Source organism: Schistocerca serialis, chromosome 3 (assembly GCF_023864345.2).
Source record: "Schistocerca serialis cubense isolate TAMUIC-IGC-003099 chromosome 3, iqSchSeri2.2, whole genome shotgun sequence".
Taxonomy (NCBI): Eukaryota; Metazoa; Arthropoda; class Insecta; order Orthoptera; family Acrididae; genus Schistocerca; species Schistocerca serialis.
Window position 1 is genome coordinate 125,951,239 of NC_064640.1, and position 27,989 is coordinate 125,979,227.

At 39.5% G+C, this 27,989-nt stretch overlaps 1 protein-coding gene across 2 annotated transcripts in view; it reads left to right on the top strand.

Moving 5' to 3' along the window:
- The window catches only part of LOC126469817 (hydroxysteroid dehydrogenase-like protein 2), a 45,476-nt gene that overhangs the window by 4,149 nt on the left and 13,338 nt on the right, over window positions 1-27,989 (top strand). For both annotated transcript variants that reach the window (XM_050097097.1, XM_050097098.1), the window contains exons 2-5: window positions 2,117-2,280; window positions 16,088-16,301; window positions 18,293-18,498; window positions 25,529-25,726. In XM_050097097.1, the coding sequence (XP_049953054.1) occupies window positions 2,117-2,280; window positions 16,088-16,301; window positions 18,293-18,498; window positions 25,529-25,726 (782 nt within the window). The remainder of the gene's footprint in view (window positions 1-2,116; window positions 2,281-16,087; window positions 16,302-18,292; window positions 18,499-25,528; window positions 25,727-27,989) is intronic.

Here is a 27,989-nt window from a genome sequence, read left to right on the forward strand (position 1 = left end):
TACTTACGCCTCCTCCTCTCCCATCCTCATTTTATGTCAGTGTTCTTGCTGTTAATGTTATGAAATGTCTCAATGTAACAGCAACTGTCATTTTAAATTAAGGCATTCGAGATTTATCCCAGCATCTCGCCACGCAGATTGCCGATCAGGAATTGGTTAGCACAGGTTGAACAGCATGAGAGAAAAATGAACACTTAAGTGTCTCCGTGCGATTTCTGTTATTTTATTACAATGATGGTTTCTCCCTGTGTAGGTGGGCACAAATAATATATAATCGGATTTGGAGGAGAAATTTGGTGATTGAAATTTCATGAAAAGTTCCTGCTGCAACAAAAACACCTTTGTTTTAATGATTGTAAGCCCAGTTCGCATGTCATATCCATGGCACTGGTCCCATGACCACCTCTGGACATTTTTGATGTTCTCCATTAATCCCATCTGATGTGGATCCCACACTGCACAGCAGTATCCAGAAGAGGGCAGACAAAATGTAGTGTAATCAGTCTCTTCAGTAGACCTACTGCATTTTTAAAGTGTTCTGCCAATAAATTGCAGTCTTTGGTTTGTTTTCCCCACAATGTTATCTATGTGATTGTTCCAGTTTAAGTTATTTGTAATTGTAATCCCCAGGTATTTAGTTCAATTTACAGCCTTTATATTTGTACGATTTATTATGTTATTTAAATTTAGCAGATTGCGTTTAGTATTCTTGTGGATGACTTCACACTTTTCACTATTTAAAGTCAGTTGCCTCTTTTTGCACCATGCAGATATCTTGTCTATATTATAATAGGATTTTCTTTTGAAGTTTAAAGATTGAGCTAGGAAAAAACTACCTACATCACAAAAGAATAATGGTACAACAAATTTAAACATCTGTTAGATGTGTAGTTCTCTTTGGTTATCCCTCACTCCAAATTCCTATTTCTGGTGTTGATTCTGTGCTGGTACTAGATATATCACTTATGCACTGCTCCTGAAGAAAGGATTGCATAACTTGTTTCTTTCAAGTCCATATATTTAAATGTGGTATTCTGTCCACATTTGTAGTAATGCACAGTTTGTGTTTATAACAATAGTTGCTTTGACATTTAGCCACTGATTTTATATATAGTATTAAATACTCAGCAGTTACTGCATCATACCATTCCACAGCAAAACTCACAAAATTTTGTTATATTAGCATACAACAACAATCGCCTCTTACAGTGAATTGACTCTGATCTACTCTGCATTATGTAATGTGTTTTGGGCTTACCATTGTCATTAAAACACCTTGCTTCTGTACAACATATTGAATGAAGCTAGATTATTTTTTTAGCTTATTGTTGTTACTGTGGGTATAATTTATCAGTACAATAATATAACTACATAACTGCTCTTAAAGAAGCACTTAACTGTAGTACATTAGAGTTCATCAGTACTTACCAATTGGTGTTATTGCCTTTCACAGGCAAGTGCTCTACTGAGTTTCAAATCAGCATATACTCCGCAGTGGAGTGAAAGTTCATTCCGGAAATTTAAGATGTAGTTTGACAGCAGATGTGTCTGAACTTGACTCTTGGGATGATGTTTGATACCAAGATTTTTGTATTTTTTTAGTGGAGGCAACTGTTGCACATACTCTTACACTTAAAAGATAGTGGGAAGTGTAATTCAGCCAGTGTGTGGAAACAAGAGAAAAATCTGTTGTAAACTTGGGCAGCTGGTTCATTAGTTATGGATGCAGTGGCTTTTCACATTTCAAATGATTTTCACCTGTGTTAGGAACCAAATAAAACAAAACAAAAATTCTACTTACTTATTGGCAGCAGACTGATGCATTTGAGGAGGAGTTGGCAAGAGCATTAGGGTATCTCTCATTTGGTAAGAGAGAAAAGAATGTGAAGGAATGGGGCTGTTCAGGACTTAAGTCACAGTCCTACCCATGAATCTAGTAAGTGAAGAGAGATAGAGCTGAACAAGGGAAGAGGAAAATAAACAGTGACATTCAATTTTTGTACAGACTCTTATTTTTAAATATTATAGTGACAATATTTCTACCTGTCTGTGTTACCTTGTCTTTACTGTTTGACAGTTAGTTAATTATAAAATGTTTACTTTTCTGTATTTGCAGAAAGCTGGTTGGTCAGACTCTCTTTATAACAGGTGCCAGCAGGGGCATAGGAAAGGCAATAGCAATAAAAGCTGCCAGAGATGGTGCAAATGTTGTAATAGCTGCCAAAACTAGTGAGCCACACCCAAAGTTGCCTGGCACAATTTACAGTGCAGCTGAGGAAGGTAATTTAATTAATAATTATCATTATGCTAATTTTAGATTTCCTTGACTATTTGCAAAATTTATTTTGATTTGTTGTTGTTATCTATAGTCCATACCATTTAGTCTATTAATGATCCAGTCTGTTATATCTTTGTAGTTAACCATAAACCTCTCAAAATGAAAGGCATGTTCTACTCTGGAATTTCACTGTACACCTTATAATATTGTAGCATAACGTGTAATTTCCTGGTATTTTGTAGTACCACAACAGTTTTGTGAATGCTGTTGTATTCCATGTATTAAAAGGAGGATTATTAGATTTTATATACTGATGTTCAATTTCTTCCACAGAGAAAAAGTGACTTTCACTGTGTGTTTGTCAAGTGCGATCTTGTTGGAGAAAGTTATTCTGAGAACATACTGAAAGCAGTAAGCCTACATAGAATTTATCTAGTTGTGAAGAAGTGCACAAACATCACTGTTTTATATAAAATATACTTCCTGCATCCCTTCCCATTTGTATAGGGTTGCAATTATTGAACTATATGAAATAAAATAATCATAACGTCTGAATGGTTTGCATAAGGATGTTCAAACTGCATGGTTGGTGGTGGGGAATGATGGGAATTAGTATGCGCATGCACACGTTCTTTGTTGTTGTCGGCAGTTTGCACATGAAAATGTCATGGTACAGTGTCCCTGAGCATATAGCACTTTTGAAGGCTTACTGTGCAAGCAATAACAGCCCAACTGCAGCTCAAAAGAACTTTGCGACTAAGTTAAAGCTGAAAACAACCGGTCCAATTGTGCTAACAATCAACAATTTGATTTGCAAGTTTGAGAGAATGGGTAGTGTTTGTGATAAGTGTTGGCAATGTCGGTTGTCTAAAAAGAGTGAAAACACCTGAAAACATCAAGAAGACACGCTATGTTTCAAACCAGCCCCAGGAAATTGATCAGGTGAGCTGCACACCAGGTGGGAATCAATCACAAGACACTGCGACAAATTGTTGTTGAAGACCGGCATCTCTTCCCATACAGAATTCAAACCCATCAGCCATTAAGTCCCAGGGCCATGAAACAGTGATTGTTTTTTGCCAACACTATTGTCCACACAATTGACGAACAGGACTTTGATGTGAATGTTGTTTGGTTTAGCAACATAGCCCACTTTTATTTGGACGCGTTCGTCAGTAAGCAAAACTGGCGCATTTGTGGGACTGAGAATCTTCATTTTGTGACTGAGAAGTCTTTTCAACCTCAACTGACCGAGCGAGGTGGCGCAGTGGTTAGACAGTGGACTCGCATTCGGGAGGACGACGGTTCAATCCCACATCCGGCCAGCCTGATATAGGTTTTCCGTGATTTCCTAAAATCACTCCAGGCAAATGCCGGGATGGTTCCTTTGAAAGGGCACGGCCAACTTCCTTCCCTGTCCTTCCCTAATCCAAAAAGAGACCGATGACCTCGCTGTCTGGTCTCCTTCCCAAACAACCCTACCCTTGATGCGTGTTATCCTCAACTGGTGACTGGCGTGCAATGTCCAGTCACAAAACAATCGGTGCTGTATGCCTTGGTAGCAAGGTGAGTAAAGAACGGTACATGAATGTTTTGGAAGATTATTTCATCCCCATTATCCAAAGTGACCCTGATTTCAACAAGATGTGGTTCAAGCAAGATGGAGCAGCTTGACCCCATCTAAGCAGGAGTGTGTTTGATGTCTCAGTGGAGCACTTTGGGGGGACCACATCCTGTCTCTGGGGTACCTGGGGGCCACTGGAATGGACCTCAATTGGCCACCGTATTCTCCAGATCTGGACACATGTGCCTTTTTGTGGGGCTGTGTTAAAGACAAGGTGTAGAGCAATAACCTCAAAACCATTGCTGAGCTGAAAACAGCCATTCAGGTGGTCATCGACAGCTTCGATGTTCAGATACTTCAGCGGGTCATGCAGAATTTCGCTATTCTTCTGTGCCGCATCATCGCCAGTGATGTCGTAACCTAAGTTTGAATATGGTTGGTGATGTTTACATGTTAAGTGAAGTGTGTGCATGCTGTAGTTTGTAACTAATTTATGTTTTTTTTCCCTGTAATTCAATTGTCACCCTGTAGAACACAAGGCAGAGAGAAGATAAATATTTGGGGATTGTACTATTAACTGTTGATCACGTGAATGTAAACTGTTCAGATACTGAAAATGACATGTGGATATCTGTTAATTTTTCTGTTGTACAACTAATATTTCATTATTTTTTTAAAACAATGCCAGTTTGTACCATTGTTCTCTCTCTCTCTCTCTCTCTCTCTCTCTCTCTCTCTCTCTCTCTCTCTCTCTCTCTCTCTCTCTCTCTCCATTTCTAATCATCTTTTTTCCTTAATGAATAATATTTATTTTAGTTATGATTAAGGGGATAAGATTATAGGGCTTGGGTCAAGACATGAGAGACTGACTTCTGTGGTTCCAGAATAGAATAAAGAGTTGACAACATTGGTTGTAAGTGCTAGTCTGAGATGAAAAGGTAAGCTGCAGCTTACCAGTCACTGGTCTGATAAAGGCCCTCCTCCTGACACTCCCCTCAAGTAATATTACTTCATGATCACAAAAGATGTCTCTACATTAAGAGATAAATTATTAAATACTGTTTATTGTTATTGTTGTTGATAATAATGCAACTGTGTAAGTAATTTTCAAATGACTAATAATGAGCTGGGAATATGGAAGGTGGTGCACATAACCTTGATGCAAATTGGCCTGGTATATGCCTGGAATGATTTGGGAAATTCATGGAAATGCAAATCAGCTAACAATCATGTCACATTGGTGCAAGAACAATAAGTTCAGTAAGTTACAATAGTGTAAGTCAAGGTCAAATGGACCTTTGATATTCCTGCTGAGTTTAGAAGAACTATGCTAAAAAAAAGCTTCTAACATGATTGCCAACAACTGTTGGAGATATTTATATGCTTACATCAGAAGCTGTTGGTGAAATAGTGTCATATCAGGAGAAGAATGTACACTTGTAGAGGATTGAGAGGTGTCAACTGAAGTATCTCAAGGTTATAAGTACTTAACCACAGTTCCAGACTCTGAAGAGATTCATAAGCTTATAATGTTAAACTATCGTTGGCAATTCAGAAGTGTAAAGAAATTGATAGCATTTGAGGCGAGTTAATGTTGAATTATGAAAGAAGAGAATAAAATTAAACAATGGAAACTCCAAGTAGACATATCAACAATGTAGGGAAAAATAGATTGCTATTTACCATGCAGGTGATGCATTAAGTAGCAGACACACCATTGAGAGACTTACACATAAGCTTTTGACCACAGCTTTCGTAAAAAAAAAAAAAAAAAAAAAAAGAGAGAAATATACACCATTCATTCACACAAATAAGCACACCACACGCACACATGACCCCCAACACCAGCGGCTTGGGCCAGAATGGCAGCATGAGCTGCCAGACTTTGCAGTAGTTTGTGTGCATGTGCGCGTGTGCTTGCGCGCGTGTGATTGCTTGCTTGCTTGCTTGCTTGCTTGCGTGAATGAATGTGGGGGGTTTCTCTTTTTCTGATGAAGGATGTGTCTGAAACCTATGTTTGAGTGTCTTTTAATTGTGCCTGTCGGCAACTTAACATGTCATCTTTATGGTAAGTAGTAATATATCTTTTCCTACATTGTTGAAAAGAATAACATTGAAATTTTCAGAGGAAGTAGCCCCTGAAACAGTGTCTCTTGGGGTAAATTAGTATAAGAGGAGTGGAATATAATAAAGAACAAAATCTTAAGGCTAGAGTGGCCAATATAGAAAACAAATCAAGGTAAACTCAAAATTGCAATATATAGACACACACATAAACTGGGAAATAATATGATTATAGAATTAATTGACATTTCTCATAGGTAGCTTACAAGTAATTCTAGTAAAGAGAAAACATATAAGTCTGTGGAGTGCACTTAGGGAGCTTCTGTCAAGTGCAGAAGGAAAAATTGACAGCAAGAGTGTATTAAAAATCTCTTTGGTACAATTTGATGAATCGCTGAATGATACGAAATTTCGAGACTTACAGGTCTAGAATGACAAGGGTGGGACAGATAGCTGGCCATGGCCTTATAATAGAGACCTTCCCAGTATTTGCATAAAATAATTTAGGGAACTTAAATCAGGATGGCTGGTTGAAGACTGGAGCCTTTACCTTCCTGAATACGAGGCCACTCTGTTTAAAACAGTGGCACCCCATTAAGTTTACACCTAGTATACAATACTCTTTTACAAATAAGTTATTTAATAGTGATAAAAGGCCACACTGTTCATTTCTCACTCTCTGTCACTACACACACTATACACTGAGGTGACAAAAGTGGTGGGACACCTCCTAATATCATGGCGGGCCTCCTTTTGCCTAGCGTAGTGCAGCAACTCGATGTGGCAAGGACTCGGCAAGTCATTGGAAGTTCCCTGCAAAAATATTGAGCCATGCTGCCTGTATAGCCATTCATGATTGTGAACGTGTTGCCAGTGCAGGATATTGTGCACAAAATGACCTCTTAGATTATGTCCCATAAATGTGCAATGGGATTCATGTTGGGTGGCGAAATCATTGGCTTGAATTGATCAGAATGTTCCGTAGGCTAATCGTGAACAATTGTGGCCCCATAAAAAGTCCATCATAGTTGGGGAACATGAAGTCCATGAATTGCTGCAAATGGTCTTAATGGAACTGAACATAACCATCGCAAGTCAGTGATCCATGTAAACACAATGCAAAATCTCTTAAAGCGTGTTAAATAAAACAAATGTAATTAATATTCTACATATTTATTTCTCAACAGTCACCATAGCAACGAACACATTTCTCCCAACGAGAGACAACCTTGAATGTGCTTTTACTACTTAATCACTATCAGAGCCCTTTAAGTTTTGGAAACAGATGAAAATCTGATGGAGACATGAGAACTGTATGGAGGATGACATGACAATGTACCCAAGATGTTGGATTGCTGTAGATGTCACAGGACTCATGTGGTCTGGCATTGTCATGCTGAAGGAGGAGGTGCTCTCTGTATGGGAACTCAGTTCAGGCATGCTGTTTGTAATGCACTGACGTAGTTACGTTGCACACGGTCATGTTACATGCTACAATATCAGAACCCTCTAGTGCAGAGGGCAGCAACTGTATGGCATTAAGAATACAGATGTCAAATGTTAATAACATTTGTTTTATTTTAAAAGCTTTAAGAGTTTCAAGTGAAAAATTGAGTGGTGTTACTTTTCAGCACACCCTCATATTACTCATTACTCCATCTTAACTCTGTTCACACATTACCTTGTGGTCTATTGAGTTAGCAGCCTGTCCTTCATGAAATATTGTTAATGTGCCAGCCTTTATGAATTTTACTCTACATCCACTGCTGACAATATCTAATGAATCTAGTGGTATACACGCTAATCAGCCAGAACATGTGATCACCTACCTAATAGTCAGTTTGGCACAGATGACAGCAGCGACATGTCGTGGCATGGAAGCAATGAGGCCTTGGTAAAGTCGCTGGAGGGACTTGTACCCACGTGGGCAAACAAAAGTTGCTTAACTCTTGTAAATTCTTGGGAGGGTGCGATGAGCATCCCAAATGTGTTTGCTTGGCTCCCGATATGGTGATTCGGGTTGGGGGGTAGCACATCAATTGTAACTCACCACTGTGTTCCTGGAACCACTCCATCACACTCCTGGCCTTGGGACATTGCGCATTATCTCACTGAAAAATGCCGCTGCCGTTGGGAACACGATCATCATGAAGGGCTATATGTGGTCTGCAACCAGTGTACAATACTCCGTGGTCATTGTGGTGCCTTTTACAAGCTCCACTGGACCTATAGGTCCCACGCAAATGTTCCACAGAGCTTAATGGAGCTGATGCCAGCTCCTCGATCTCGCAGTACAGGTGTCAACGAGCTGCTCCCCTGGAAGACGACAGATTCGCGCCCTCCCTTCGGCACGGTGAAGAAGGTATCGGGATTTGTGAGACAGTGCAACGTTCTGCCACAGCACCAATGACCTGTGCCAATGGTCACATTCCCATTTCAGTTGTAGTTGCCAATGTCACGGTGTTAACATCGACACATTTATAGGTCATCAGCTGCGAAGGGTCACTATTAGGGATGCTCGGTGTGCTGTGTGTTCAGACATGCTTGTACTCTGTCCAAGCATTAAAGTCTGATGTTAGTTTTGCCACAGTTTGCCGTCTGTCGTGTTTTATCAGTCAGTCTGTCCGACATCTGTAATAAGGGGTGGCCATCCGACCCCATGACGTGTGGACGTGGTTTTACCTTTGTTGAACATCCAAGAAGTCGTGCAGTTTCCAAAATGCTCGTGGCAAGCCTCCAGGCCATCACAATCTACCCTCAGTCAAACTCAGATCATGTGCCTTCCCCATTCTACACACAGACAGCATGCTCATTGATACTGCATGCACCTTGCATGTGCCTCGCTAGCAATCATTCCTTGCCAGGTGATGCTGTTACCGCCCAGACAGGTTTATATCTATAGATTGGTGGTCATAATTTTCTGACTGAGCAGTGTATGGGCTCATATCTGTTTTGATACTTTGCAAGCATATGTATTGTTTACTAAGCAAAAATATAAAAATGTGTCCAATTTCCCTGACATTTTGTAACACGTCAACACAGTACTACCATCTGCAGTCTTCTGGATCTTTTGGATTGGTAGGATTTGCTGAGTTTTGGATGATAAAAACTTGTGGAATACATTTTGATTCCTAGGAAGAAATTTTTGTCTATGATTCTGCAACTAATTGATGGTAGATGCATTGGTCTCCATATTTTGCATCTGTGGTGCCATCTTTCTTAAAAACTGATGCACCCCAGGCCAGACATAGAACCAGTTCTTCCAGCAACATACAACTAACAGCATTAACAAGTGGAAACAGTTGCCGTGTGCAGCCAATGTAAAAGTGTACAAGAAAATGGAAAGACAAGGTTGAAATATGAACAATATTATGAAAAGGATAGGTTGCTACTTGCCATAAAGATGACACATTGAGTTCCAGACATGCACAATGAAAAGACTGTTACACACTGAGCTTTTGGCCAAAGCCCTTTTCAGAAGAAAAAGGAAAACACACACAACTGCCATTTCCAGTTACTCTGGCCGGACAGCAACTGTTGTGTTGAACAAAAGCAGCAATCTGAAGTGGGGCTGGGAAGGTAGAGGGTTAGAAGGGTATATGTGGAGGAGAGAAGAGTGCTGTCTGGTGGAGCACACAGTGACTAGAAGATGGCAGGAAGAGGTCCAGCTGCATCGTCAGGAGGCTGGGGGGGGGGGGGGGGAGGGGAGGGAGGGAAGGGGGACATGGGGATCAGAAAAGGAGAGGAGCAGAGAGGAGAAAAGACCAGTAGGTGTGTTGACAGAGAGCAGCACACAGTGAGGGGATGTGATTTGGGAGGAGGTGAGAGGACAGATGGGGCACAAACTGTTGAGTGGAGGCTGTAGGGACAGTAAGTTATCATAGGTTCAGGCCAGGATAATTTAAAGAGCAGAGAATATGTTGTAAGGACAGCTCCCATTTGGGTATTTCAGAAAACTGGTGGTGGAGGATAGGATCCAGATGGCCCAAGTTGTGAATCAGGCATTGCAGTCAAGCATGTTGTGTTCAGCTGCATGTTGTGCCAAGGGTCGTTCACTTTGCACTTGGCCACAGTTTGGTAGTGGCCATTCACCCTAGTGGACAGCTGATTGGTAGTTATAGCAATATAGAAAGTTGTGCAGTGAATATAGTAGAGCTGGTATATGACATGGCCACATTCACAGATGGCTGGGCTTCTGATGGAGTAGGATAAGACTGTGTCAGGACTGGAAGAGAAAGTGTTGGGTGGGTGGATTGGGCAAGTCAAGTACCTGGGCCTTCCACAGAGGTGTAATCCCAATGGCAAGGGGATGGGATTGGTAGTGACAGTGGGACGGACTACAGTGTTGCAGAGGTCGGTTGGGTGACAGAACATCAATTTGGGGGGGGGGGGGGTTATCTTGGGTAGGTGTCCATTTCAGGGCACGAGGATAGATAATCAAAGCCCTGATGAAGGATGTGATTCTGCTGTCATCCAGTACCACCCCAGACTGGAACAACTTAACCACATCGTTTGTCAGGGCTTTGATTATCATAATGCCCTCAAATGAAGGACATCCTACCCAAGATCCTTCCCACCTCACCTAAAGCAGTGTTCCATCACCCACCTTACTTCTGCAGTATCCTTGTCCATTCATATGCCACTCCCAGTCACAAGCCCTTACCATGATTATCATACATCTGCAGAAGAACCAGGTGCAAGACTTGTTCAATCCATCCATCCAGCACACCTATTCCAGTGCTGTCATAAACTTACCCTGCCCCATCAGAGGCCAGACCACCTGTGAAGGCAGGCATGTCATATACCACCTCTGCTGCAATCATTGCATAACTTTCTATATTGGTATGACTACCGACTATTTGTCTACTGGGGTGAATGGCCACTGATAAATTGTGGCCAAGAGCAAAGTGTACAACGTACAGCTGTACATAACACGCTTGATTTCAATGCCTGCTTCACATCCCGGGCCATCTGCTTCCTTCCCTCCACCACCAGCTTCTCTGAACTGTGCAAATGGGAGTTATCCTTAAAACACATTCTCCAATGCCAGAGTAATCCAAGCCACAACCTACAGTAACCTACTTTCCTCATATCCTCTGCCCAATGGTTTCTGCCCCCTGTTCCCTATTACCTCCTTCCAATTTACATCCTCTCACCATCATTGTGCACCGCTCTCTGCCAACACACTCACCAGTCTGTTCCTCCCTCTGCTCCTCCTCTTTTCCGCTCCCTCTTACTCTCAAAGCTTCTTGATGCTGCGCCTGGCAGCCTTGTCTTGCCACCTTCTAATCCCTGCATGCTCTGCCAGACATGGCTTTTCTCTCCCCCACCTGTCCCCTCCTATCCCTCCACCTTCCCTGCCCCACTGCAGACTGCTGCTTTTGCTCAATGCAGCAGTTGCTGTCTGGCCAAAGCAGCTGGAGATGGGAGTCATGTGTGCACGAGGGGTGTGTGTGCTTGTGTTGATGTGTGTGTTTTTTCCTTTCTTTTCTGGAAAAGGCTTTGACCAGAAGCTCAGTATGTAACAGTCATTTTGTTGTGCCTGTCTGTAACCCAACGTGTCATCTTTATGGTGAACAGCAATCTATCTTTTTCAGAATGCTGTCAGTATAAAAGTGTAATAAGTATATCATCTAGTGCAGTAGGTTTGTTATTATTGATTGGCTGTAATGGCACTTAAATTCCATAATTACTTGTCTTGTTTACTCGTATACCATAGTATATTCTTCTTTCATTTTACTTAGTCATTTCATACAGTAAGTTTTACATTGAATTTCAAATAAATTCATCATCTGTTGCCAAATGTTGTGGTTTTTATATTTGCATTTTTGTGTTCTTTGTGTCTGCACACAGGTTCATCATGCATTTAACAAAGTACTATCCTCTCATGGCATTAACCAAGTTTTATTACCGCTTTTTAACATCGCCATTTGGCCAATGTGGGATAACCTGACACAGCATGTTAAAGTATATTAGTAGCATTTCAGGTGTCATTTAGGAGGTTATTTAGTTTTCAGCTGAGCACTATTGTTGGATCTGCCATTATTATGTTAGAGAACTTTCCTAACATTATAAAATAATGAGAACAATGTGACTAGTGCTTGGCTAGCTATAGAAAGAATGCTGATATCAGTGAATCAGTGATATATTACTTTCGTTATGTTGGAGATGGTGCACAATAACATTGACTGGAGTACAGGTTTGAAGTACATCAAACCAACCTTATAGTTGATGATAAAAATTGCCTTTTTTAAAATAGAATACTGTGCCATTGTAAAATTCTTTGTTTTGAATAGTTCATCCAAACTCAATAAGGTTCTTGTGGGTATACAAATTATCAAGAACACCCTGAGGAAGCCCATTTGCAATACTGACCAAAATGTTAGAGAATTTTACACATTGACAGTTCGGTCACATACCCAGAAGAATTTTATTGTCTGTGACAACGGCTGCAGAAGCCTCTGCTTACAGTTCATCCAAAGGCTTATAATGGGTCTGTTACTTCATTTTCTACAGTAAAGAAATAGTTGGCAGTTTCCTACAGTAAAGAAATAGTTGGCAGAATTAAAATGTAGCATAGTTTTCTTGAAGATAATTCATGAGAAAGACAACGTAAATGGCAACCATGGACACAAGTATAAAAATGTGCAGTAAAGTATTGACTGATTGGGAGGTACAGTTGAGTGAAATAGCTCTATCTGCATATTATTATTATTATTATGACAAAAAGTGCTTTGACTGTGAATAAGTGAAGGGATTTAATCTGTGTCATGATGAGGAGGTAGCAAGATAGGCTCCTGTCAAATGGGCTGACATGAGGAGGTGCAAAAACTGAATGGAAAAGAGGAAAAATGCAGTTCAAGAATTAATAGGAAGAGAGATGTGAATTCTTCTACCTGTTGTGTGCCTACCTTCTGCCAACAAGAAGCTGCCAGTATATAACGATACTATTATTGTGGAACAGGCCTCAGTGCCCTTGGTTCACACAGCTGCTGCCTACACAGCCCAATCATGTTCAACAGTGGAGTTCTTGATGCTGTTCGTTATGGTATCGTAGGATCTCAGATGTCAGCGAAAGCAGGTGCTGAATCAAATTTGACCAAAGGCTTCAGATTTCTGTTGACTGACAACAGGAGCAAGATGACACAGTGGAGGAAGAAAACAGAAAAAATGGAGTAGATAAGTAACTTATTGTCCTTCCAGCCCATGGTTGTGCTGCTCCCAAGTTTTAGTTGGTATTATCTGCTGCGTAAATAGAAAACAATTCACAAGTAACTAAACTAAAATACATTGGATGCTTGTGTGCACAGTGACCATTGAATATTGAAATTTAGAGGAGGACAGCAGTCAGTTGCAACAATCCATAATTTATTGCAGATCTAGATTTAGACTATAACATAATCATCAGTGCATTATCAGATGAGTCATATAGGGACCAACATGTCGGAACATAAACTTGTGGCAAATGACACGAGCGTGACAAATTACATTAGTCATTACGTGGCAGAAACAAAACTAAGGCCATTGCAGTCGGAGATTTGTTTCTGCCATATAAAGTCTTGTCATTTATCACAAGTTTATACTGCAACATGTTGGTACCTACATGACTCTTCTGGTAATGCACCGATGACTGTTATTGTCAAAATCTAGATCTGCAATAAATTATGGAATTTTTGCAGCTGACTGCTGTCCCCCTCTAAATTTGAGAATTCAGGAATAAACCTTCTGTGGTTAATTAATAATAAAGGGTGGGCTAGAATTAAACTTTCACTACTTGAGCCAGTGGAGATAGAAAATTATTTACCATATTGATACCTAACTTTATAGAGATAATGCTCAGACTGTGCAGTACAGGGTTTGTGGTGTTATTGGTGTCACAAGACTTGCTGTTTGGCACTGGTACTGCTATGATGACATAGTGTTGAAACACAAGCAATAGTGTGCATTACAGTTGCAGACGGTCAACATGGATCTGGGCAAGGTGAGCTGGGCTTTTACTCATAAAGTTGTTTTATCAAAACAACACCAATAGTTCTGCTGCTCTTCGCAAGTATTGATGCATTAAAGGTTTACCGAGAGGACTGCTTTCAAGACTTGGGGGGTGAAGAATGATTCAGAAGTTTGAATTAATTGGTGATTTGGCCATTGCTCCTGAAAGAGGCTGATGGCCAGTTGTGCCACAAATTGTTGAAGAAGTTACTGTTACCATGGCTGAGAAAGCTGGACTCAATGTGTGATCTTAAAGTGGTGCATGAGCTATGTCATAACAGCTGAATATTCCGTGGTCCACAATTCGAAAAGTGCTGTGAACAATTTTGAAATGATGTCCGTATAATATTCCAGGCTGTCATGGATGCAGATGGTCATCACATTGAGCAACATTTGTAACCTGGTATGTACAAGGGCTATCCACAAAGTACATTACGTTTTGGAATTAAAAATAAATAAAGTATTGGAATTTTTTTTTATTATATACAGATGAAAGCCACACTTAAATACTACTTTTCTACATAGTTTCCATTTAAATTAAGGCACTTATCGTAGCACTGGACGAGCTCGGAAATTCCTTCGTTGTAAAATTCGTCCGCCTGCACCTTCAACCACGTGGTTACCTCTTCTTGAAGCTGTGCGTCGTCATCAAAATGCTGCATAGCTAACCACTTCTTCATTGCTGGGAATAAGTGGAAGTCGCTCGGTGCCAGGTCCGGACTGTACGGCGGATGAGGCAACAACTCCCACTTAAAAGATTCGAGAACTTTACGAGTGGCATTTGCCGTGTGGGCCCAGGCGTTGTTGTGAATCAGCTAGATCTTTGAGCCCAACTTTCCCCTGCGCTTGTTTTGTATTGCTCTTTTGAGGTTGTGCAGAGTTTGGCAATACCTTTGAGAGTTTATTGTAGTGCCTCTTTCCGGGAAATCCACAAAAATCACACCTTTTCTGTCCCAAAAGACAGTCATTACGTGGTTGAAGGCGCAGGCGGCCGAATTTTGTGACGAAGGAATTTCCAAGCTCGTCGATCGCTATGATAAGTGCCTTAATTTAAATGGCAACTATGTTGAAAAGTAGTATTTAAGTGTGGCTTTCATCTGTATATAATAAAAAAAAAATTCAATACTTTATTTATTTTTAATTCCAAAACGTAATGTACTTTGTGGATAGCCCTCGTAATTAACAAATGCTACCCTCTCGTGTGGAAAATAAAATTAGTTGCTTTCAGTGGTTTATTCATTATTTGTTTTCTTCATGTTGTTAAAAATGTTTCCACAAAGTTTTATTGTCCTACAATCACTGTTTTTCATGTGGGCCCTCTCAAGTAGCAAAAGTTTAATTATAACCACCCTGTATTATTTGAGTTATTGGGCATCGTGCTTATACTCTGTTGAATCTCCGTGTAAACAAACATACATATGCACTGCCATTGCACATTGGATGCGCCGCTGAAGAATAAAGTCCTAAGACAACCGCAAATAGGCATTACTTATGTATTAGGCATTTTGTTGTTGTAGCATGAATAAAACACTGACACGTACCAAAGCAATGAAAATCGTGTCTTTCTCTGTGCTGAATGATGGTAGGGATGCAGGATGACTTTGTTGTGGCTCTGGATGTGAGGTATGAATTGTTTGAACATCCATTGTACTTAAGTTTTGTACCCCTCTGACTTCCAGCTATTCCCCCATCCAAAGAAGTTTATGGTTGGGGGGAGAATGAAATCCATTGATGATGGCTAAAGTCAGCCATAGGTGGTTATAATGCAGACCATCTCATTCAGAGATGGAGCACATTTAATGAGTACTACTATACCTGTATTTAATATATGAAAAAATGAATGCTACTGTGAACAGAGTTCTGTGTAAAGAATAGAGTTCAGTATTCAGTGATGTATTCTAGCAGTATTATTAAAATAATATGACCTTTATGACAGACATTTTTTTGTCTTTTAGGTAAGTAGCAAATGTATAAATAATAAATACATAAATGTGTCATACATACTCTATTATGCAATAACGCAGTTCCTAATCCTGACTTTCTTGTGTAGCTCTAAAATACACTGAATAATGATATGTTTGCAGGGAAACACATTTCCTCTTTTCTATGCAACATTTATTCTGCCTGTTGATGTGGATAAGTGTATTGTGCACAGTGAAAAAATGTGTAGTGATGTGCCGTATTATTTTCAGTTGAGGCTGCAGGAGGGAAATGTCTGCCATGCATTGTTGATGTTCGTGATGAGAAGCAAGTAATTTCAGCTGTAGAAGCAGCTGTTAAAAAATTTGGAGGCATTGACATAGTGATAAATAATGCAAGTGCAATTTCACTTACTGGGACCCTTAATACAGAAATGAAGAGATATGACCTTATGCATCAGATAAATACCAGAGGCACATTTTTGGTGTAAGTATTTTAAGGTTGAAGTATAAAAAAATAGATCTAACATTATGCAGATGATGTAGTGAGGACCCACTACATATTGTCCCTATTAATGTTTTTGTGTGTGGTGCGCGGGGTAGGCGTTCGGTCTGAGGCACCTTCTCACAGTCCATGCGCCCCGCCCCCCCCCCCCCCCCCTCCCCCATCGGAGATTAGAGTCCTTCCTCGGGCATGGGTGTGTGTTGTCCTTAGCGTAAGTTAAAGTTAGATTAAGCAGTGTGTAAGCTTAGGGACTGATGACCTCAGCAGTTTGGTCCCATAAGATCCTACCACAAATTTTCAAAATGTTTTTGTGCAAAACTTTCATCATCGTTGAAGAGTTTCCCCAGAATATGATGCCAAAACAAATTAGTGAATGAAAATAGGAGAGGTAAGTTATCTTTTTGAATTGTCATCTTCAAAGACTGCTATTACCCGTAGGGAAAAATTTGCAGTGCTGAGACATTTAACATGATTTGCAACATTTGAATTCTAATTCAGTAAATATAAAAACCCAAGAATTTAGAATATTCTGTCTCATTTATTGATTTTGTCTCGTGCATTATTTCTAACAGTGTGGTGAGGTCTTGAGCAGTAAAAAAAATTGGCTGTGTTGTGTTTTAAGTCGGTTCAGTGACAATCCATTAGCAGATAACCATTTAATAATGATAACTACAGGCAACTGACAGCATACATATCTTGATATGATTGATATACATATCCATACATACACAGTAAATGCAAAGATTTTGCAAGTAAAGGTCTTGCACAGTTCTGAGAATTCAGTATAGAGTGAAGACCTTATATTCTGCAACATGAGTTTGTATGGGTACATAGTGCGCACCAACTACATAGTGCCAGTATTGTAACTGAGGTTACAGGCAGTGTGGAACCACTATCAGGAACATGTTCTGGAAACTGGGTTGAGATGTTGTGATACCATATGTCAATTACCACTGACACCATGTCACAGACTACACATACTTGCATTGTGTAGAACCAAAGTTAACTGGGAAATTAAATGACACACTGTGGTTTTCAGTAATGAGTCTTATCTGACGATGGCCTTGGAAGCTAAAAGCTGGTTCATAATTAACTATTAAATATTATTGTGGAACGGTAATACTGTGTATTCAAGTTATCAATCTTGTTTCTGTTTGTAGCTTTCAGTCCAGTGTCAACATATTCATAGATAATTTATGGAAAGGTTACAGGAAACAGCCAGTGATTCTTGAGACCTGTACCTCTCCAATTCCTGGAATCAAAGTGCAGTGTTAAACTTTGTTGTCAAACCCTTTATGACCATGGTACCAAATAGCATATTTTTGCAGAATAATGAAAGACCCCACATTGCAGTTCACACCATAAACACCATGAGGAATGTCTGGGATGTGATGATGGAAGATATATATACTTTCATATCTTCCTCAGCCAGCACTCTTCATGAACTGATATTTTTTTACCAAACCACAATGAATACAAGAATGTATTTGTGCCCGTGGGGGTCACACCTCGTACTGATGTAGATAATGGACACCACTTATGAATGGAATGAAAATTTAATCATTTAATACATCTTATGTGACAAACATCTCCAGTTTGTAAGCAAAGCATGTAAGCAAAATAAAGACTATAAGTAACAACTCACAGTATAGATGAGCCCTTAAGTAGCAGAAAGTCATGTAAACAATATTTGGGACTTGTAACTTGACATTTGGACAATATTAAACCAGAACTACCAGTAACTTATGAGACAAGTCATTTGTTTAGGGAATATATTTACTTCTGTTTAGTATATTCCATGAATGATCAAGGAGATGATTCAAGGAGAATAAGATATTTGGGGAATAAGAATATTTTTACTAATTTCATTGTTACACATAATGTGGTACACTGGATTCTATTATAAAACTCATTCAAAAAATATAACATGCATATGTATACATATATAGATACATATGTCACTTTTATTTCAGATCAAAAGTGTGCTTGCCATACTTGAAGAATAGCAAAAATCCTCATATAATAAATATTAGTCCACCATTGAACATGTCTCCTCATTGGTTCAAAAACCATGTTGCATATACTATGGCCAAATATGGGATGTCAATGTGTGTATTGGGGATGGCAGATGAATTTAAGGAAGATGGAATAGCGGTGAACGCACTGTGGCCAAAAACAGGTAAGGAAATGTTGTTTGTGATTTCTTATTTCTGAATTTCGAAGTGGCCAGCTGGGAAACTGAAATACGTTTCTAGAGAACATTAAGACTGACTGAAAGTTGTTCTCCCTGCAGTATTGATACTGCATAAAAAAATGAACTGAAATGTCATGTAAGTGCATAAGAATATGTAAATGTCCGTAAGAAAGCTCACGATTGGTGGTGGCCAGGAATAGATGGGCGATATGGGACAGAGTAAGAGGCTGTTGTTAGTCAGGAATTTTGGTGTATGTTGAAAGTATTATTTCCCACAATCATAGCTTGTTTGAATATGCTGAAACCTTGCTTGCAATGTGAAAAAATCACAGTATAATCTTCTGGACAGGTGTTAAAAAAGAATTTAATTGCAATCAAAATGACTGAAATTTCCTTTTATATATTACATATTTATTTATATATTATATACATTTAGAAACAGGTATATAAAAAGATGGACAAAATTTCAAAGCATTTGGTGAAGAACTTTGACATTTAAGCCTTTGAACAAACGACTGTGAGATTTTTGCTAACAACTTTTCCCCTTTATATACCGTATGGTACTCCAGCAGGAATATAAAATACAGGTATTGGAATGTAATATTGGTCAAAATTAAGTCAATTGACCGATTACTTTCAAGTTATGTGAACACAAACTATGCAGCCTGAATTTTTGTACATAAAGATTTACAATGGATAAATTATGGCTTACCTACAGTACATTGCAAGCGTTTTATAAGAAACTTTTTGGCAGATTAAAAACATGTGCTGGACTGGGACTCGGATCCAGGACCTTTACCTTTTGCAGGCAAGTGCTTTACCAACTGAGCTACCCAAGCACAACTAAGACCTGCCCTCACAACTGTCCTTTCCTAGCCTATGAAAACTTGAACTTACACTTAAAGACAGTGAATGGAAATTTGCGAGTCATTATACAGCGAATACAAATGATTAAAAATGAAGGTTGCTGTGTATTAAGTCCTTTAGTTATAGCTGTGTTGAAGCTGACACAGATTTTATTCACACCACTACATAACTTGTAAATAAAATTAAAAGGCAAAATAATATTACACTAGCCAGAGCAATTATTGTTTGTGCTTCCCAAACACTAAACAAGTTGCACTTCGTTTCTATTATGTTTCCTTATAAGTCTTTTATCCTAAGTTATTTGTGAGAAAGTGTTCATGTGTTCATTGGAAATAACAAATAGAAGATGCATAATATAGTGTCTGATTAACTCTCTGGAAATAGAGCCTAATGTAGACTAGCAACTATATCTTACTTCATAAACTTAACACTAAACATCATTTGTAAATATGAATAAACTGATACTAATACATTCAGAATTCTTAAATGACACTTTTTATCATGACAGTTTCACCCAAAAAGAAATAAATTTTTCAATGCACTGGTGGTAATCAGAGCAGGTACAGTTAACGTACAAACATACCATCATTTGACCCTGGAACAGACTCCTGTATGGACGACACAGTAATGGACATCCCTGGTGTAGAAGAACAACTGAAAGAGTTGATAACAATTAAGTCAGCAGGTGTAGATGGAATCCCAGTTCAGTTTTTCAAAGAGCACTCTACAGCATTGGCCCCATACATAGCTTGCATTTATTGTGACTCTTGCCCAGTGCAAAGTCCCAAGCGACTGGAAAAAATACAGGTGACTCCTCTATGCAAGAAAGGCAAAAGAACGGACCTAAAAATTTACAGACCAGTATCCCTAAACATTGGTTTGCTGCAGAATTCTTGAGTGCATTCAGTTCAAATATAATAAACTTTCTTGAGACAGGGAATCTTATTTCACGAATCAGCATGGTTTTAGAAAGCTTTGCTCATGCAAAACTCAGCTTGCCCTTTTCTCATGTGATAGACTGTGAAATATGGATGAGGGGCAACAGGCAGATTCCATATTTCTAGATTTCCAAAAAGTGTTTAACAATGTGCCCCATTGCAGGCTGTTAAACAAAGTACGAGTATATGGAATAGCTCCACAGGTATGCGAGTCTCTTGAAGACTTTTTAAGCAATAGGATCCAGCATGGTGTCCTTGATGGCGAGTGTTCAACAAAGACGAGGGCATCTGCATCTGCATCTACCTCTACATCTACATCTACATAGATACTCCGCAAGCCACTGTACGGTGCTTGATGGAGGGCACCCTGTACCTCAGCTGTCATTTCCTCTCTTGTTCCACTCACAAATAGAGCGAGGGAAAAGTGACTGTCTATATTCCTCCATATGAGCCCTAATTTCTCGTATCTTATCTTCATGATCCTTAAACGCAATATATGTTGGTGGAATGATTTGGCAGTCAGCTTCCAATGCCGGTTCTGTAAATTTTCTCAATAGGGTTTCTTGAGAAGAACATTGCCTCCCCTCCATGGATTCCCATTTGAGTTCCCGAAGCATCTCCGTAACACTTACATGTTGTTCGAACCTTTCGGTAACAAATTTAGCAGCATGCCTCTGAATTGCTTCAGTTTCTTCCTTTAATCCAACCTCTTACTGATCCCAAACACTCGGACAGTACTCAAGAATAGGTCACACCAGTGTCTTATATGCACTCGTCAGGAGTGCCCCAGGAAAGTGTGATAGGACTGCTATTATTCTGTATATATATAAATGATTTGGCAGAAATTTGCGGTCGTTTGCTGATGATGCTGTGGTGTATGGTAAGGTGTCGAAGTTGAGTGGCTGTAAGATGATACAAGGTGACTTAGACAAAATTTCTAGCTGGTAAAATGAATGGCAGCTAGGCCTAAATGTTGAAAAAAATTGTAAGTTAATGTGGATGAATAGGAAAAACAAACCCATAAAATTCAGATACAGCATTAGTAGTGCCCTGCTTGACACAGTCTTGTCATTTACATATTTGGGTGTACGGCTGCAAAGCAATATGAAATGGAATGAGCATTTGAGGATTGCAGTAGGGAAGGCTAATGGTTGACTTCAGTTTATTGGGAGAATTCTAGGAAAGTGTGGTTCACCTGTGCAGGAGACTGCATATAGGATGCTAGTGTGACCTATTCTTGAGTACTGCTTGAGTGTCTTGGATCTGTAACAGGTCTGATTAAAGGAAGATATTGAAGCAGTTCATGGGCAGGCTGCTAGATTTGTTACTGGTAGGTTCGAACACCACCCAAGTGTTACAGTGGTGCTTCAGGAACTCAAATGGGAATCCCTTGAAGGAAGGCAACATTCTTTTCGAGGAACACTATTGAGAAAATTCAGAGAACTGGCATTTGAAGTGGTGTGTCTAATGACCATGAAGATAAGATACGTGAAATTAGGACTCATACAGAGACTTGCACAGACTAGTTTTTCCCTCGCTTTATTTGCGAATGGAACAGAAAGAAAATGGCTAGTAGTGGTACAGGATACCCACTGCCCCACATGCTGTACAATGGATTGTGGAGTATTTATGTAGATGTAGAAGTAGAAGTAGAGTATGAAAATCTAGTGTCGTATTCTAAAGCTACATAAATACAGCCATGAACCGTCATTTAGAATATTAATTATTGTGAAATGAAGTGGATGAATTGATGGCATGGAATGAATGGATATGAAGTGTCGTGGAATGATATCGGAACAAGCCTTTCAGATGTGTTGAACTTGCAATATGTAGTGGCAATAGAAAATTTGTGCCTGACCAGTATTCAAACCCATATTTTCTGGTTGTTATGAGCAGTTAGTTGCATTAACCATTGAACTGTCTAACCATGCCTCAAAGCCTGACTCAAACTTTCATTGTCACTGACAGTACTAATTTTCTCAGTTGTCACTTGTTAATTACAGTGCAGGTTCAGCATATCTAACAATTTGCATCGATACACTTCATGTCATTCTGTCTTCATTGATTTCACTCCCATGGAACCATTCACTTCATTTCCGAACATTTAATTCAGTTCGAATTAGTGATAGGGTAGTTCACAATAAGCCACACAGTCCATTCCTCCAGTGGGATGTAGCCATGGGATAACCTGCAGTAGTAGTGGTGGTGGCGGCGGCGGCGGCGGCGGCGGCGGTATTGGGAACCATTAGTGGAACCATCAGTGGCAACAGCAGGTTGAGTCAGGCCTGGTAGTGTGGTTAGGTAGCTTAATGATTGCGACAGTTTCATGTGCAGTGCTCTCTTACCAACTGAATGCCAACATGTCAAATCTGACTCAATACCAGATATGCTGCCAGACTGCCAAGTGCTCAAATGGCATAATTGCTCACAAAAAGCAGGAAATCCACATTCGAGGTCCAATATCATAAAATTTCAATTGTCTCGGTATATTCATTAATTATTTTACTTACGGCTTAAAAACATTTGACATCTTGCCAGTGAAAGAAAAAGTTTTGGGTTAGTTTCCAGTCGAGAACACAATTTTAATTGGGTATGATGTTTCAAGATTCTAGTATCTTTACTTAATCATTTACATCAGGAAAAAATTCTGTTTTGCAGGTGTATTTCTTTGTTATCTAACATGAATCCTCATTATTGTGAAGTCCCCCCCCCCTCCTCTCCCCCCTCCTCTTCCCCCTTCTTGTACCTTCTTTTAAACTTCCACAATGGCAAGCAGAAACATATTTTTAACAGGTACCAACAATTTGCATTTCACTAACTGTGTGCCATATATTTTCCTTACCAGTAACAAATGATATTCCTTAACTGTACAAAATCTCAGTGGTTCTCTTCGTCCAGTGTTTTCTTGAAGTATTTTCATGAAATCTGTGAATTATTACATCAGTTACTCTTCACACAAAGAAGATGAAAGTGAGTAAAAAATAAAAGAACTTCGCATGTCTGTTGATATGTCCCTAGTATTGATGCGCGCCACAGAGATTTGCTGGTGGTGGCTAGGAAACAGACCGTGGTGATAACATCTATGAGTGGTGCGAGCAGTAGTTGCTTGGTGACAGGCAGTGGAAGCAGTTGCTTGTGCGACTCACAGATTTGAAATGCAACATACTGTCAATCGGGGCCTGGTGTGTGAAGTGACAGAGAGGAAGCGACAGTGGCTGTTGTAATTGAGAAGTGCAATTTAGTTAGTGTGGCAGGACCCTGGTACAACCTGCTGTGAGCTAAGAACAGCAGGGATACACTAAGTTAAGTATCCTTCACTGTCCAGTTGAAAGCCAGTGACAGGGTTCAGAGGTTTCCAATGGTTCTTCATTGGTTTGTCTCCTTGGTTTTGGTTTCGCAACTGTCATAGTGTTAAGTGTCAAAAATTTTATTCGAACAGTCGGTACAAAACTGTATTGGTTCGTGAGTAACTGCCACAGTATGTTAGCACATGTAAATATAGTTGAGCATTTTGAAGCAAGTTAAAGAATAGATGTTAAAGAGTGTTAGTGGCTGAAAATTTCATTGGAATAACCAGTATAAGGCTGTATCTGCTTTGAGAGTAACTGCCACAGTGTGTTAGTGTACCTGACTGTATTTCAACTTTTGTTGCAAGTTGAAGAATAGATGACACAGTGTGTTAATGGCAAAAAAGTTCATTGGAACAGCTAGCAGGGTGTTAGTGCCTATAAATGCATCTGAATGTGTGTGTCTAGTTAGCAAATATGTGCTACTATCTGTTAGTAGTGGTTAACTCATTTGAGAAATACTGTGTAAAACTGTTACTACTTTGGTAGTAACTGCCCCAGGCTGTAACATTTGTAAATGGAGTTGAATTTTGCTCCTTGTCATACACTGTTAATGGTCGGACAGTTTGCATGAGGTGTATATACCAGTTCGTTCTTCGAAGGCAACTGCTCTAATGAACTGCTGATTGTAAAATCATTGAAATTTCAATACATTCTTTTCAAGAAAGAGTAATTGCTGTTGTGGGCTAGTGCCTGTAAATTGCATATTGAGGAAAGTCTTAATATTTTAAAGTGTTTAATATTCAGCATATGTTGCGTAACAGAGTAATTGCTGCAGTGGGGTAGTATCCATAGTTCTTAGCTGGTGTTAAAAAAAAAATAGTTTGTTGTTAAAAAAAATAGTTTGCGGGCTAGTGCCCATAAGTTTATACATTATATGTTAATTTTAACAAAAGTAATTGCTGCAGTGGGGTAGGCCTCGTAAAGTTAACTTAGGGGAAAGTTTCTAAAGTAACTGTTGCTTAGTGACAAATTGTTTGTAACTTGGTTTGTTAATAAATTGTTCTAAATGTCCAGTGGCTTCAACGCCAGGACCTCGTGTCCTAGCTTACCAGCTCTAAGGTACTTCCATCTTTTCACCCTGTGTGCAACAGTGGAATCAGACCTAACGAATTGCATATTTAGAGAAAATATGAAATAGTTTCACTAAATTAAAATTCATTTTCAGGATTACAATCAATTCTCAGCTGTTGCAACAAATTAACCAAAAATCAAATTTCTCATCATTTTCGAAATAAAAACTGTCGAAGCTGTGGCATAACAAATGATCAACACATTCTGCTTAATCAGTGTCTTAGATGTCAAATGTTTTCAATCTGTAAATAAAATAATTAATGAACATGCTGTGACAATTGGAAATTTGTAATACCAGACCCCAAACACAGATTTCCTGCTTTTTGCGAGCAATTAAGCTATTTGAGCAACAGTCAATCTGACAGCATCTCTGGTACTGAGTCAGGATTACATATGTACTTTGATGTCCAGTTGGTAAGAATAATGTGCATGAAACTGAAGATATTGATTTGAGCACTGTTACAGCACATAGTATCAATTTGTAGGGAATTTCCATTGCTGACTACACTAACCTGAAGTCTTATTCCGAATGCTCTGTGTTTGACTCAGTCCACTAAATCTCATTTTTTTATTGTGTTGTTCGAAAATCATTCTTTATCTAAGCCATGATGACAATTGTGTGTCAGGCCTGCACAATATAGGGGTCCAGGTGTGTGTGTTGATGACTCAACATTTCTGCTACAGATTTAAGTTTCTGATTATTTTGAGAAATTTTACAAGCAAACATAAACATAAAACTGTTCATGAGTTTTAAAGTGCTTTACAAATTGCCGAATAACTTTGTTCCAGCAATTCATACTGCTGCTATTGAGATGCTAAGTGGCCCAGAATCAGGAAGCTACTCACGGAAACCAGAAATTGTTGCAGATGCTGCTTATGCAATAATGACAAAAGACCCAAAAACCTTTACAGGGAACTTTATAATTGATGAAGACATTTTAAGAGAATGTGGCATTCAAGATTTTAAACAATATGCTGTTGATCCAGGTAAGTGAAACACATCAGTTTCAACAACTTAATTTTAAAATCTTTTTAATAGGTTTAAAACATTTACAGTTTTGCTAATTTTCCTTATTAGATGTTATGGTATTTATGTGAAGGTGTGCATTTGTATGTTGCAAGCGTTGATTACATTCTTTTCAACAGAGATATTTATGTTAAATGTTGGACATCTGATACTAGAAATATAATAGAAAGGAAGTTACTACTACTGTAAAAGTGTTGCACTAATATTAGAATTGAGATTTTTCTTTGACTCCTGAGATGACAGAACATTAGAGTTTAATATTATGTTGCCAGCAAAGTCATTGGAGAAGGAACACATGTTTGGCTTAACAAGAATGGGGAAGGAAATTAGTTGTGCCTTTTCAAAGGAATCATCATGGCATTTTCCTTACACGATTTAGATATACCATATAAAACCTAGAACTGGTTAGCTGAACAGAGATTTAAATCTCACTCTTTCAGAATAAAACTCCAATGTGCAAACCAGTGCACCACTTCATTTGGTTCCTTCACTCCCCCCCAACTCTATACTGCTACAGCGAATTCTTTCCCCTTTTCTTCTACAAATGAAGCTTGTATTCTCTGAATGTGCATTTTTACTTGGGTAGCCAGTTTATGAATTGTAATGAATGGTACATCGTTATCACTTGTTAATGATATGCAGAAAGAACTATCTGTTTACTTATGTATGAGTAGAATTTCTCTGCTTTCAACATCATGGTCATGCAATTTCTATGTAGTACGTAGTGATATCTTGTTTGGCTCTTCTGAGAAGGTAACATCTGGAAATTATGAGTAGTTCCTAGCAACAGTGGTCAATGTCTTCATTTTAGCATTCCTCGCTATAGTTTGTTGAACATATCTGTGAATTCAAACTCTGACTGAACAATCCTAAATAAAAGGATCCAAACCACCACACAAGCCTTTTATGGGTGGTGGTCTTACTGACTAAGCTACCCGGGCTTAATTCACAACATGCTTTCAAAGCTCCAACTCTGTCATTGGCTGTCTCATATTTCTTAAATGTCGCAAAGGCTTTCTGGCATCCCGTACAGCACTAGCACTCCTTGAAATAAGGATACTGCAGAGAAATATCTGTTAAAGTTTCTAAACGGAGTACAGTATGTTGCTGAGTGAAAATTCATCCTAGAAGGCTATAGGATTTTCTCAACAATCTCCTTTCCTCAGTGGGTTTTAATCCAACACACTTTGTATGAGTGCTTCTGGGAATTTTGGAAAATAAGATTAATTACTGGCAGAAATGAAGCTATGAAGAATATCACAAGTCGTGCATGGGTAGCTCATTAAGAGGATTGCCTGCAAAAGTAAAGGGTCAAATTGAGTTGTGGTATGACACACAGTCTGTTAATATATCAGCGAAAGCTTGCAAAATTCAGTAGCTTTGTACACACACACACACACACACACACACTCTCTCTCTCTCTCTCTCTCTCTCTCTCTCTCTCTGTACATCACTAGTATGTACTTGTTTACTGCTATTATAGTAGTTAATATTATCATACAATGTTTCACGGGCTGTAAAACTCATTAATATATTGCGGTATAATGGGAAGGTGTGCACGAGTGGCTCCCTGCTGGTGGTGGGCGGAGAGGAAGGTGATGTAGGCAGCCAATCTGTTGGCAAAACTCCTCGTTATAATTGTACACGAATCCATAGGATTGTATCTGCAGTAGGGAGTGGTGGTGTCCCTTGGACCCGAGCAAGACGGTACGGACATGCCGGCAGCACGAGATGTGGTGATGGGGCAGTAAAAAGGCAGCCAGTAGCCAGGGCTAGGCACACATACACAGTGGGGTTAGATAGGTGATGAACACGGAACTAGAGGCAGAAGATTGGCGTTGGGTGGCAGTGGTCCCCCACAGTGCGGATCTGGCTGGAACTCACTGTGCGGCCTGAACCGTGAGGTGGCAGCAGAGAGAGTGCTCTCGCTGCCCGGCCTCAGGCCGACAGCGGGCCTTAGCTCACAGCCCAGATGAGGTGGCTGGGGCTGCATCATAATTACAGCAATGACTGCTGTGGGCTGTGTGTCATCATATGGCCCAGCTGTACCGACGATGGTGGGCTAGACCTGGACATTTGAATACAACTGCCCAGGGCCGACTCTGTGGAAGAGACTATGTCTCTGTGTCCCTTGGAAATGTGGAACAGATTCCACTGACCAGAGTCTAGCTGTTGTCGTGTGGCAGATGGTCAGTGTCGCAGACTTGGCCAATGGCTCCTGGA